The 14554-nt window shown below is 39.5% G+C and overlaps 1 protein-coding gene across 1 annotated transcript in view; it reads left to right on the forward strand.

The window, feature by feature from the left end:
• Positions 1-8: 8 nt before the first annotated feature.
• Positions 9-14554, forward strand: part of LOC129151068 (ankyrin repeat domain-containing protein 26-like) — a 55123-nt gene continuing 40577 nt past the window's right edge. Inside the window, exons 1-6 of the mRNA XM_054724689.1 lie at positions 9-370; positions 5935-6049; positions 6283-6456; positions 7671-7768; positions 9108-9175; positions 13265-13321. Coding sequence (XP_054580664.1) covers positions 9-370; positions 5935-6049; positions 6283-6456; positions 7671-7768; positions 9108-9175; positions 13265-13321 — 874 coding nt within the window. The remainder of the gene's footprint in view (positions 371-5934; positions 6050-6282; positions 6457-7670; positions 7769-9107; positions 9176-13264; positions 13322-14554) is intronic.

Raw genomic sequence — 14554 nt, forward strand, 5'->3', positions numbered from 1 at the left:
TTTCCGCCATGAAGAAGATGTTTTCTTCTCGGAAGAATTCCAGTGTGGAGGCCATGGATGCCCCGACCAGCAGGGCCAAGGTCTCCCTTACCAGTGGGACCATGGACTCCCTTACCAGTGGAGCCATGGTCTCGCCTACCAGTGGGGCTATGGTCATCCCTACCAGCGGGGCCATGGTGTCCCCTACCAGCCCGGCCATGGTCGCCCCTGCCATCCAGGGGAGCAGTGGCCTGGAAGCCAGAAGACCCAACTTTCAAGACAAAGATATGAATGCGATCCACAAAGCTGCCAAAGAGGGCAACCTGTGGAGAATGAAGCAAATCCTCTTTTTCAGGATAAATGACGTGAATGCAATAGATAAGATGAGCAGGTAATAGGGACTGCAAGGCTGGGGGCCTGGGGTCCACTGGGAGGAGGCGGGTGGGTCTGGGAGAGGCGGGCCCTTGCCTGGGCTCAGCAGCTGGAGAGCAGCCTCCTGTCACCAGGGGACTGGGTTGACTTCCCTCCTGGGGCCCCGCAGCAGCTCCCTGGTGGACACCTGACCTGGGGTGTAGCACTCAGACCAACTTTATGAGCAGCAAAAACATAAAGACCCCCTCATTATCCTCTTACAGAAAACTTTACTGATGTCTTTTAAGTGATTTAACTACATATCAATAACTGAAATGAAATTAAGTATATATAGCATTTTATATTTGATGTAAACATTTTTATACCATAATGTTACATACTACAGAAAAGTGAATAATGAGAGAGATAATTCCCATAATAGATCAACTTCTAGGCTAAAAGTTCTTTGGATAAGATCCAATAACCACTTTATATCAGTGTATACCTATGTTATTAAAAAATATTTTTATTGATTTCAGAGAGGAAGGGAAAGAAATAGAAACATCACTGTTGAGGGAGAATCATTCATAGGCTGCCTCCTGCATGGGTATTTGGAGAAAACTAGCTAGATTTTGATCTCCTCCAAATAAATTTCAGATTAAATATTTTAAATATACAAAATGAGAAAAGTACCAGAAGAAAGCACAAATGCCTATTTATATATTTTCTTTTTAAAAAATGTATTTTATTGATTTCAGAGAAAAAGAGAGAGGGTGAGAGATAGAAACATCAATGATGAGAGAGAATCATTGATTGGCTGCCTCTTGTACACCCCCCGCCCCCACTGGGGATTGAGCCTGCAACCCAGGCATGTTCCCTTGACCAGAATCAAACCCGGGACCCTTCAGTGCCCAGGCTGATGCCCTGTCCACTGAGCCAAACCAGCCAGGGCTATTTATACTTTTTAAATGATTACATACACTTCAAAAGCAAGATTTTTGGATGTTGATTGAGCAATATAAAAATTCAAACCCTCTGTCTGTCAGAAAATAATATTAGCAGGGTAAAAGAAAAAGTAATAGCAAAATATTTGCAATGTATGTGTATCAGAGAAAAAGGTGTCTTCATGTTACAGAGAAGTTTTTGAAATCAACAAAAAAACTAATTTGAAAGTGGTGGGCAAAGTACTTTTTGGATATGTACTAGTGACCAATGGACAAAGGAAAAAATATTTAGTGTCCTTGATAGGAAAAGGAATTTAAATTAAAAGAGGAAAATAATATTTTCCATCCACAAGGTTTGTGAAGTTGACCAGTGATTATCCTTATACTGCTGCTTAAAGTTTAAGTTACTTTTGACTTTTGCCATAGACAATTTGGTGCTGAGTACCACATTTAAAAATATATTTATATTCCCTTTACCCATTAATTCTATTTATCCTAAAACATCTTTATGAAGTAATTAGATGAATTACATAGTTTGTTTTATTCAGCACTGCTGAAAATAGCAATATAATAAGGTCCATTTGGCTGTACATACACACAAACAGACTCTGATCTTGTGTTAGCCAAAAATAGGTACAAAATGTGATAAAATTTATTTCTGAGTATTTGTATTAAAATGAGCATTTCTTTAAAAAATCTGATTTCTGAAATGAACATGTGCAAAAATTCTAGTAAATATTATTATGAAAGAAATAATCTTGGGGAAGAGCAATAATATGAATTCTGCACAGATAAAATTGGTTGCTCACTTCCCATTTTTTGGACTTATTTTTGAAATTTCTTTGAGGATTGGTATCTTCAGAAGGAAAGGGAATCTTTTTTACATTTATTTTTATTGTTGACACTGTTACAGATGTCCCCCATTCCCTCCCCCTTCTTAGTGCCTTTCCACCCTGCCCCCTTCAGCCTTCACTTCATAGTTGTGCATGTCCATGGCTGTGCAAATATGCATATGTGTTCTTTGGCTAACCTCTTTGAGTCCCCCAGTTCCCTCCCTCTGAGATCTGTCCGTCTGTTCCATGTATCCATGCCTCTGGTCCTTTTTGTTTGTTAATTCATTTTACTGCACATGTAAGTGAGATCATATGGTATTTGTCTTTCTCTGACTGGCTTATTTTGCTCAGCATAATAATCCCCAGGTCCATCCATGTTGTCGCAAAGCATATAAGAGTTCCTTCCTTTTTACAGCAGCATAGTATTCCATTGTGCAAATGTACTACATCTTTATCTATTCATCTGCTGAGGGGCACTTGGGCTGCTTTTTATCTGTGCCTGCAGAGTGTATGCATGTATCTAATTACACACATATGTGTTTTACTTTATATAGATTTACTACATATTATATGTAAATGATTATAGATTAATCATTTTAGTTGTGTGCTTATGAAAATCAAAAATCAAAAATAGTGCCCAGTGTGGCTCAGGTGGTTGCAGTGTTGTCTTGTACCCCTCCTGTACACGGAAAGGGCTCAGGTTCATTCCAGGTCAGGACACATATGTAGATTGTGGGTTTGATCCCTGGTCGGGGTACCTATGGGAGGGAACTGATCGATGCTTTTCCCTCATATTGATGTTTCTCTCTCTCTCTTTCACTCTCCCCCTCTTCCTCTCTCTTTCTCTAGAATTAATTAAAAATAATTTTTTAAGTTAAAAAATTTTCTTTTTGTCTTATTTTTGACAGTATGACAGATGTCTTCCATTTTTATTTCATTTTTGATCCCTCTCAACCCAGCCTCCACTCCACCACAGGCCTTTCCCATACTATTGTCTGTGTCCATGGGTTATGCATACATGTATATATGTTTTTTGGTTAATCTCTTCATGTTCCCCTCATCCCTGCCCTGAGATCTGTTATTCTGTTCCATGAATCCATACCTCTGGACATATTTTGTTCATCAGTTTATTTTGTTCATTAGATTCCACATGTAAGTGAGATAATGTGATATTTGTCTTTCTCTAACTGGCTTATTTCTATAAAAATAGAAAATATAAGTCATTATTCCTATTCCACAAGTATCATTTTAACTTATAAATGTTTTCTTTAAAAATATTAAACTCTCCCACTATGTTTATTCATTCTTTCAATCCATCTGTACATGAAACATAACCTGAATATCTAATATGTAGCAGACACAGTCTACGCAGGACCCTCCCAGTCTATCTCCCGGACCCTTTTTTTATTCTTAAAATGTTCATGTTGGCCAATATGAGCAAAATGAGAAATAAAAATTGGAAGTATTAGGACTTAATCATAGTTGAAGTTTTTTCTCCCTGCTTTCAAACAAAAGTATTTCTGAAGATAGGGAATTGTAAAAGGTAAGCTTTACCTGCCTTTGGAAAAGTATAATAGTACCAGAGGCCCGGTGCATGAAATTCATGAACTCGAAGAGGGGGATCCCTCAGCCTGAACCACACCCTCTCACAGTCCAGGAGCCATCAGTCGGATATCCTTCACGCTGCCAGGAGTAGGAGAGGCTCCCACCACTGCTGCTGCGCTAGCCAGCCATGGGCCCGGCTTCTGGCTGAGCAGCATTCCCCCTGTGGGAGCACACTGACCACCAGGGGACATCTCCTGCATTGAGCATCTGCCCCCTGGTGGTCAGTGCATGTCATAATGACCAGTCATTTTGCTGTTTGGTCGATTTGCATATTAGCCTTATATTATGCTAGTGGCCTGGTGCACAAAATTTGTACAAGGGGAGGGGAGTGTCACTCAGCCCAGCCTGTACCCTCTCCAATCTGGAACCCCTCTCACAATCCAGGACTGCTGGCTCCCAACTGCTCGCCTGCCTGCCTTCCTCATTGCCGCTAACTGCTTCTGTCTGCCAGCCTAATCACCCCCTTACCACTCCCATGCCATCCTGATTGCCTCTAACTGCCCTCCCCTGAAGGCCTGGTCCCCCCTAACTGCCCTCCCCTGCAGGCCTGGTCCCCCCAACTCCCCTTCCCTGCAGGCTTGGTCGCCCCTAACTGCCCTCCCCTGCAGGCCTGGTCCCCCCAACTGCCCTCCCCTGCAGGCCTGGTCCCTCCCAACTGCCCTCCCCTGATGGCCTGATCACCTACAACTGCCCTCTCTTGCAGGCCTGGTCTCTCCCAACTGCCCTCCCCTGCTGGCCATCTTATGGCAGACATCTTGTGTCCACATGGGGGCAGCCATCTTTGACCACATGGGGACAACCATCTTGTGTATTGGAGTGATGGTCAATCTGCATATTACACTTTTATTAGATAGGATAGAGGCTTGGTGCATGGATGGGGGCTGGCCGGTTTGCCCTGAAGGGTGTCTTGGATCAGGGTGTGGGTTCCCTTGGGACATGGGGCAGCCTAGGTGAGGGGCCTGTGGTGGTTTGCAGGTCGGCCATGCCCCCCCAGTGACCCAAGCAGAGGTCCCTGGAGTCTGGGATTTATTTGCCGTCTATAATTGGAACTTTGTAGCCTTGAGTGGAGGCCAGGGCCGGCCAGGGTGGGTGGGAAGCTTGGCTTCCTCCATCACTGGGGCAACCCAAGTCTCCTGCACCTCTAGCTCTGTGGCTGGAGCCATATTTGTTGGATTAATTTGCATATTCGCTCTGATTGGCTGGTGGGTGTAGCAGCGTAGTGGTCAATTTGCACGCTTCTCTTTTATTAGTGTAGATAGATTAAATAATATTGATCATTGGGAACGTCTGTTTTCCATACAATCTATACATGAAAATATTGGACAAAATGAGTCATCCTATTTATTTGAATCCTGCATTTCCTTTGGCTTAAGTTTTTTTGAAAATAAAAGTATGAATAACTTAAAAATTATTGTTTTGCTTTTTTAGTTCTCTTTCCCTCATAAGGCTTTTAAGAACTAAAATTTATTTAAATGCCAACCATTGATTAGAATTGTAAGAGCTCTGCTGTATTAACCATTATTTCACTTAATGTAAAGCACCATGGATGGCATGCTGCCAGTACTTCATGCATCAATAAAAATTTTTAAATGCTGCCAATAATAGTTGTAACACATTCTGAATTAGAAACTGGATTCCAATGTCAGAGATGTTAAAGTGTGAGAAGAGAAGCATTTTAGAATCATTGAAATACTGTGTTCTTGCTGATCCTTAAAACAGATCTGCAGAGTAGGTATAATGATATCATTTTACTTAATTGAAATGTTGTCTTTATAAAGTGGTAGTAATAGTAATAATGATACTAATATTATCTAACAATTATTGAGCTGTTTTTTTGTGTGTGCTGGGAACTGTAATAAACACTTTGCATAGATTCTCATTGAAGCAAACAGTAGTGTCCTGGAAGATAATTACTATATTTTTCTCCATTTTGTTGATGAGAAAATTGAGGCACAGAAAGGCCAAGGGAGCTAATAAGTGACAGTTAAAATAAGATCCGACCCAAGTTGAGCTGAATTCCCAGGTCATCCTCTCTGTATTCAAATAGGCTTCTCCTTCATTAATGTGGTGAGTCACAAGAACTAATCAATATTGTACCGTTTCCAGAAGAAAACATAATATTTGTTTTGAAGTCATAGGGATTAATGTTTACAATTACATGGGTAATGTATGTTTTGAGATAGTGCCCTCTATGTTCCTAAAGAGTCCTCTGACTTCCATAGGACTGCTCTCCATGTGGCCTGTGCCTATGGCCATCCGAGGATGGTGAGACTCCTAGTGAAGAGACACGGCATAATGGACTTCTGTGACGATGAGCAAAAGACACCTCTGATTTACGTATGTACTCGCCAGCTATGTCAACATGAGATGGGGTTGATTTAATTAAAATAAAAATGGATTTATCTCATTGACTATAAGTCATTGCTGAAAGATATGAGATGGACTTGATTTAATTACTTAGAATAAAAAGCAATTCATCTCATTTAACTAAAACTCATTGGTGAAACTTGTGGAATGTTTCCTTGAAATTCCTAGAACTTATAATCTATTTCTTGGCATAATACTGACAGGCCCTACAATACCAGAATAACGAATGTGCACATGAGCTGATCAACCGTGGTGCCAATCTATTCGTATCGGACAACGATGGCAACACTGCTATGCACTATGCTGTCCTTGGTCACAATAAAGCTACAGTGGAAAAGCTGCTTAACTTCGGGGCAGATTTTAAATCGAGAAACAAGGTATAGCTCAAGTAACCTTATTTATAAAATATTTGAAATACATGTATTTAGTTTTGTTACAAGCGTTTTTTAAAAAAATAATTATGTTTGTATTAAGAGAGGAAGGAAGAGGGAGAGAGAAACATCAATGATTAGAGAGAATCATCCATTGGGTGCCTCCTGCACACCCCCTACTGAAGACTGAGCCCACAAATCTGTCATGTTCCCTCACTTGTCATCAACCGTGACCTCCAGGTTCATGGGTCCACACTCAAACACTGAGCCACACCAGCTGGGCACAGGCATTTTCTTTCTCACATGCATACACTAAATACAATAGATCAGGCCCTGTCACCATGGAAACAACTCCAAAGCCCAGTTGGGGACTGGGGAAATGTAGTGTCCATGGAAGGGGCAAAGCTCTGCCTCCCAGCTACCCCTCCACCCCAGAAGGTAGAACTTCCTGTTAGTGCCTGGGAGTGGGAGATAGGCTCAGAGCCCACTAAGGACGGAAGGCCTGGGGGAGTGAAGTGATGCTGGGGACTGGCTGCTATGCTGGCAGGGGCTTGGGAAATGGAGCTGTTGGGGGTGGGTGGGAGGAGGAGGCCTAGTGCCCAGCAAGGAGAGCTGGGTGAGTGCAAGTGGGAAGAGGAAGCCCCAGTCCACCGGCAACAAAATAACGACAGGATACCAGGATAGGAACACAGATTCTTGGAACCCGGACTGTAAATGTTGGAAGTGAGATTTGGAGAAGGATGCTGCAGTTAATCTGTTGAAGAGGCAGTGGAGGGCATTTTAAAGGGAATAACAGCCAGTGACTGCATAGGGGTGAGAAAAAAGGGGCTCTTTTTTTCTTTTTTTTTTTAATCCTGACCAGAGGATATTTTTTCCCATTGATTTTAGAGAGAGTGGAGTGAGGGAACAGATGAGAGAGAGCACGAAACATCTATGTGAGAGACACATGGATTGGGTGCCTCCTCCATGGACCCCTCTGGGATTAGGGGTCCAAGCTGCAACCCAGGGACTTGCCTTTGAATGAGAATCTAACTCTCCACCCTCCCACGTGCAGGCTGATACTCCAGCCGTTGTGTAACACTGGCCAGGGCAAAAGGGGCTACTTTTTAAATTTACTTTCTATATCATACGTGTAAGTTCAGAGGGTCTTTTATAATTTTTAATATTCAATTTGGATATATGTAATTCTTAAATTATAAATTGTTTTTGATGCTTTACAGAATGACCTCACACCACTTGCACTTGCTAAACTTGCAAACAATAAGGAAATGGTGGAATTTATAGTAAGCAGAGGTGCAAAAGACGATCCGATAAAAAGGTACAATAGTTTGTTCTTTTTAACATTTTATTTGAGAGTACATTTATTAAAGCTGGGGACCATGAAATAGGAAGAGCTTTGGATAGAAGAAGCACGTGTTAGTTGGAACCATCCTAAGCTTCCAGAGAGATTCAGATAATGCCGCAGGAGAAGACCAGGCGTTCTTCCTCCTTTGTTACCAGCTCTGCACTCCAAGGTCACTCTCTATCCTGTGAGCATCTTTGTTCAGGGAGTGGAGGGTCCCATAGGCCTTTCCAGAATAGTAAGCACCAGCTTGCCTGAGGCTCCATAATTGAGGTTGTCCCCTCAAGTGATCTCTTTGCCATAACAAGGAAACTTTACCTCGAGTTTCAAAATTTAAATTATGCCTCACATGTAAGGCAGTCAACAGAAAGCTCTGATTCAAAAGTAGGTTATTGGTCCTTAAAATTGCTAAGGGCCCAGCCATGACTCATCTGTATCCATGAGTGACCAATAGGATTGCATCTTCCAAGCCAATTGGGTGGACAGGGACAGTAAGCGTTGTTCTCATGAAGATCTGCTGGCTCACAGGGCGAGTAGGTAGAGAAGTGATAGTAGGAGTCCAGGCCAGGTCCTGACTTCTATTAGTTTTCTTTGTGCTGCTAGTATGATTCGCTGCAAAAATAAAGGGAGCATGGTGTTATCTGACTGCATGAGGCAATATATTTGTATATATACTTAGCTGCCAGTTATATAATAGCTGAGATGCCCTGAAATACAAACCACAACGGGAGTACAGGTAATACCAAAATTAATAACATTTTCTGAAAACTGCAACATTTTTATGTTACAAACCATGAATAGCCCACATTGGGGTTGATTTGGGATTCCAAAATAGTTTTGACAAATAAAGTTCATAACTAGATTTTGTCTTTGTTTTACTATTTTTCTGAGCATATCATTTTGCTGTATTATCTCATTTCATCCTCCTAACAACCTTCTTCAATAAGGTAGGAAGATTCTTACTTTGTAGCAGAGGTCCTTGAGCCAAAGAAAAATGGCTCATTTGAGAACAAATGGCTGTGGGTTATAGAATTAGGATGTGTGAGTTTAAGACATTTGTGATGTCCAACTAATTCTGATTAATTCACTGAACCATACTGCCCTCAAATCATGACTGTCACACTTTTTTTTTTTAAATTACATGCTTCATTAAACAGTTGTAGAACTTACAAATATAAAGTGTATGGTATAATTAAAGTTTTAATATTAGTTCTGACATTATGTGAAATATTCTATGAATTTAGTATATTTGGAAAATATTTTTGTGTTAATATTAAGAGAGTAACATTATTTATCACCATTTTTTTGTACATAGGAAGCAACAACTAACTTCTGAATATAAAGAAGAAAGAAGACCCCAAACATCTCAAAGTAGCAATCTTGGTAAGACCTCAAATAGTGAATTACTCTTGGTGCCCCTACCATAGATGAAATAAGAGTAGGGAAGTTTTGATAATGAAAGAACACTGTATAAATACCAAACAATGTGTATGTTGCATATATAGTTTTTCTCAATCTCCTTCTTAATTTCATAGCATTCAGTATTATTAACAAAGTTAATTGTAGGTAATTTAAAATCTGGGGCAATGTTTTTTGAAAATAAATTAATTTATTTAGACCTGACTCCTAAAATCCCATATGATATCTTTAAGTAAAAAAAAAAAAAAAAAGATGATAATTTAGGATATTGTATGTTTCTACTATAATCACATGATAACAAATTGGACTTGTTCTAAAAATGGATCTTAGCTTTAGATTTTATAGCGAATGGATTACATTCAGTAAATGAATACTTGGTATTACATAGTGATTTGTCTCACTAAAAAAATAACTAAAACTAGGAACTCAGCAATACTTTTCCAGTTCCACAAACAAATGGCAAAGTGTAAGAGCTACAACACTTAGCCAGTAAACAACAGTCCCAATGAGATTGTTTTTTATATAGATATCTACCCATAGTCCAGAAGACAGAAAGGCAATGCCTGCTGAGAAGCATGGTGGATTTGACAAATTATACCAACAAGTTCTCACTATTATCAACTTCATTGCTCAGAAGTCAAAACAGAATGAGATATGTTGACTTCATTAGTTGGATAATTGTCAGGACACTGTAATTTCTTTAGAACACGATGCTCTGTTGCCATGGGCCAGAAGGTAATCATAATAAATATTCAAAGAGCCCAACCTGGGACTAAGGAAATGATAACAAAAGGACAAGGGTGTTTCACAATAACAAAAATGCCAGTGTGCTAGCCAGGTGTGGCACCTAGTTCGTTGTGCAATCTGAACTGTAGGAGGACTCCTTGGACTTAGTTGACCTTTTCAGAGGACTTGTGTAGGTTGGTTTGCAAGTTATAGGAAATACAAGGATGGAATAGCGTTTTGACCTTGAAGGTGTGCATAATATGAGAGAGTTAGCCCTGGTTTATTTATGTGGATTTTTAAACAAATATTGCAAAGAAAATGTCAAAAATAAGTCAATCATTTGTCCACTTAATGGTCTGCTATTTAACTCTCAGGTGTCTTTTAGGTGCTAAGTGTTACTCTGCTCTTGCAGAATGAAAACAGTTCAAAAAAACAGTTCTTGCCCTCTAAGAACTTGTTAGTATTATTGTTATTTCTATTATTTACCAACTTTATTCAGTGCTACTAGGTGCCAGAGTGCACTAGGGGCTTATAATTATCCTTGTTTATTCTTTTGTATTGGCGTGTAGGATGTGCCATCCTCTTTAAGTCCATGATGAGAATTAGGGTTTTAAAAATGTGGGTGAGGCTTTGGCATGGTGGTTCGGTTGTTTAAAGCATTGTCCCTGATATTCCAAGGTTGTGGTGTTGCTGCCTGATCAGGGCACATACCAGAACCTCCCAATGAATGCATAAGTAAGTGGAACCAATATTCTGTCTCTCTCCCTGTCTCTCCTCATCTTTCTAATGAATTCTCTTAAAACTTTCAAAAATAAGTAAAAATAAAAATGTGGGTGTGTTTTTTTTTCTTTATTGATTAAGGTATTACATATGTGTCTTTATCCCCCCATTGCCCCTCCAGGCCCTCACTCCCTGGTGTCTGTGTCCATTGGTTAGGCTTATATGCATACATACGAGCCCTTTGCTAACTCTCCCCCTTGCCCCCACCATCCCCTACCTTCCCTCTAAGGTTTGAAGTTCTGATGGATGCTTCTCTGTCTCTGGATATGTTTTTGTTCATTAGTTTATGTTATTCACTATATTCCACAAATGAATGAGATCATGTGATCTTTATCTTGTTCTGACTGGCTTATTTCACTTAGCATAATGCTCTCTAGTTCCACCCATGCTGATGCAAATAATAAGAGTTCCTTCTTTTTTACTGCATTGTGTAGATGTACCCCAGTTTTTTAATCCACTCATCTGTTGATGGGCACTTAGGCTGTTTCCAAATCTTAGCTATGGTAAATTGTGCTGCTATGAACACAGGGGTACATATATCCTTTCTGATTGGCATTTCTAGTTTCTTGGGATATATTCCTAGAAGTGGGATCACTGGGTCAAATGGGACTTCCATTTTTAATTTTTTCCATACTGTTATCCACAGTGGCTGCACCAGTCTGCATTGGTGGGCGTGTTTTAAAGTAAGGTCTGTTTTAAAGCAGACCACAAATAAATTTGCCAGGTAAAGTTGCAGATGGTGATGTTTGGCAGGAGGAATATTTATAGAGATGACACCTTTGGCAGCAGGAACAGCAGAGCAAGGGCTAAGGTGTACAGGTGAGCTTTGAGGGATTTATGAGCAGTACTCTTTTGATGGGGCACAATGCGGGTTATGGGAATGAGGTGTATACGTAGCTAAGGCAGGCTTATAAAAGTCCTTAGTACCACAGAGAGGACTAGATCTTTCTTCTTTTATAAATTTTTTTTGTTAAAATATAGTTGGCACACAATATATTACGTTCAGGTATACGACAGAGTAATTTGACATTTACATTTCTGTGTTCACAATGAGAAGCCTAGTAACCATCTTACTGTGCAAAGTTATTGCAACTTTGACACGTTCCCTGTGCTGTGCACTAGATCCCTATGGCTTATATATTTTAAAACTGGAAGGTTGAATTTCATATTCATATTCTTCCATTTCATCCAAATCCTCAACTCACTATCCTCTGGCAACCATCAGTTTGTTCTCTGTAGCTACGGGTTCTGTTTCTGGTGTTTTAGATGTGAGTGAGATAATATGGCATTTGACTTTCTCTTTCTGATTTAACTTAGCATAACACCTTCTTGGTCTATCAATGTAGGCATAAATGGCAAGACTCCATTCTTACTTATGTCTGAGAAACATTTTTCTGCATATATGCACATATATGCCACATCTTCTTTATTCATTTATCTATGGCAGAACACCTAAGTTGCTTCCATATCCTGGCTATCCTATATAATAAAGAGGTAATATGAAAAATTATTCCACTTAAAATGCTGGAGTTTTTCTAGGTCTATGTCTTTTTTTAATTATTTTTTTTGCTTTCAAAATCTTAATAATTTAAGAAGGAACAATAATAATTGTTGGTATTTTCCCCCATGTGAGAGCCATCTGCTAAGAGCCCATGTTTGACTCGGGCAGTTGACAGGAGCACAATAAAAGCAGAGGGAGTAGAGGTCTAGTTCATATGAATGTGGTGATGATGGCAAATAAAGAGTTATCAGGGAGAGAAAAATCTAAGGTGATTCATAGGCTTCCAGGCAGTGCACTGGCATTTAGATTGGACATGAAGAATAGGACTTTGTCAGATGAGCAGGAAAGAGCAACAGTTCAAGAGGAAAGACAAGTACTTTTCCATACATGTTGAGTTTTTTCTTTTAAAAAATATTTTTATTGATTTCAGAGGAAGGGAGAGGGAGAGAGAGAGAGCAGCAGCAATAAGGAGAGGGAATCATTGGTCGGCTGCCTACTGTATGCCTCGCACTGTGGATTGAGCCTGCACCCCGGGCATGTGCCCTGACAGGGAATCCAACCTTGACCTTCTGGTTCACAGGGTGGCACTCAATCTCTGAGCCATATTGGCTGGGCCATACATGTTGACTGTGATAGAATATCCATGAATATCTACATTTTGAGTACAATTTTTTTGACTTTTTGACTTGTCTCGTCAAGAACTGCCTTTAATAGGTGAGGCATGATTTTAGTTTAATAAAAAGTGAAAAACAAAACAAACCAAAAACACATTAGGGAAAAATCAATAGAACTTTGTAATCAATAGAACACTATTTTGGTGTATGTGATCATTTTTGTTTTTCTACAGTTATTGTAAAAAGGAATTCAATCCTGTTTAGTTGGAGAGAATTGTCAGTGAGATGTTATCATTTTCTTTATTGGAACGTTCATGTTACAGAACCTGTTGTAAATCATTAGGATTCTGAGTAAATAGAATTGTTTCTTGTTTCATATTATTTTCTGACATCATTGTTTCACTTATCCCTTTCCTGCCTTTATTCCAATAGCTACAGATCTACAGGAATCTTCAAAATCAGCACAAAATGAAACAAAATCAAAGACAGGTATTCTGTGAAATCAGCTTCTGATTATAATCATGTATAACGTATCAACCCAAGTAATAACAATTTCACATAATACAATTTTGTTAGAGGGTCTTTAACCCACACCTAGGTTTGCTTGTTCACTAGAAAAATTTGCAGGACTCAGCATATAGTCGTGCTTGTACCTGAGGTTTATTACAGTAAAAGGCCAAAGTAAAATCCCCAAAGAGAAAAGGTGTGTGTGACAAAGGGTGGAGGACACCAGGCACAAGCTTCCAAGGGTCCTTTCCCTGTGGAGGTAGCAGGAGGTGCTTAGTTACTCCAGTGCCAAATTCTGACAACACACATGAAACAATGTCATCTACCAGTCTTGTTAGACTCAGTGCCAAGGTTTCTATGTCATGCTAGTCACATGGGCATCTTCCGCATAGCCTGTACCAAACTTAGAGATTCCCAGAAGGAAAGCAAGTGTTTAGCACAAACCCCATTGGTTGTACAAAGTGTTTAGGAATGAGGCCACTCTTCTCAGTGAGGGAAAGGTGGAAACCCTCCCCACATTCAGGGTTTCAGACTCCAACTGAAGGGCAGCCATTTAAGCAGGACTTTCTAAGGATAGCAGTCTTGGGCCTGCTGCATGAAAATTTTCTGCACAGCAGGTATAGCCCTGACTGAATTTTTGGCGTTGACTTAAAAATTTATTTTTAAAGCAAGTAATATTGTAATATAACATGGCACTGGTTTCAGTTGCATCATCCATAATTGCTTGCAATGGTGGTTGCTATTATTACTCTTGGTGAGTATTTAATAGATATTTGTACATAAATTACTAGTATATTAGGCAATTATAAACTTTCCTTTTTATCCAATTAATGTTTCAAGGTAAATTTTAGATAAAATCTGCATGATAATTTCTGATTTAACATTAGAATAAAAAGTGTCTTTTAATTACATGCATGATCAGTTTGTATTTATATTGCACTAAACCTTCATTTGTAATTATAAAGCAAGATATTCAACCATATTTATCAGTTATTTTCTTGCCCTAGTATACAATTAAAATTATTGGCATTATTTATGTCTTTCAATATGCTTCACTTTATTGAAGGGAGAATACCCATATTCTTTTTTATTCAATTCTTTATTGTTGAAAGTACTACATATGTCTCCTTTTCCTCCCATTGACCTCTCCCTGCCTGCTCCTGCCCCCATCACATGCCATCACCCCCCTATTGCCAGTGTTTATTGGTTATGTTT

The sequence above is a fragment of the Eptesicus fuscus genome, chromosome 2 (genome assembly GCF_027574615.1).
Source record: "Eptesicus fuscus isolate TK198812 chromosome 2, DD_ASM_mEF_20220401, whole genome shotgun sequence".
In the NCBI taxonomy this organism is placed as follows: domain Eukaryota; kingdom Metazoa; phylum Chordata; class Mammalia; order Chiroptera; family Vespertilionidae; genus Eptesicus; species Eptesicus fuscus.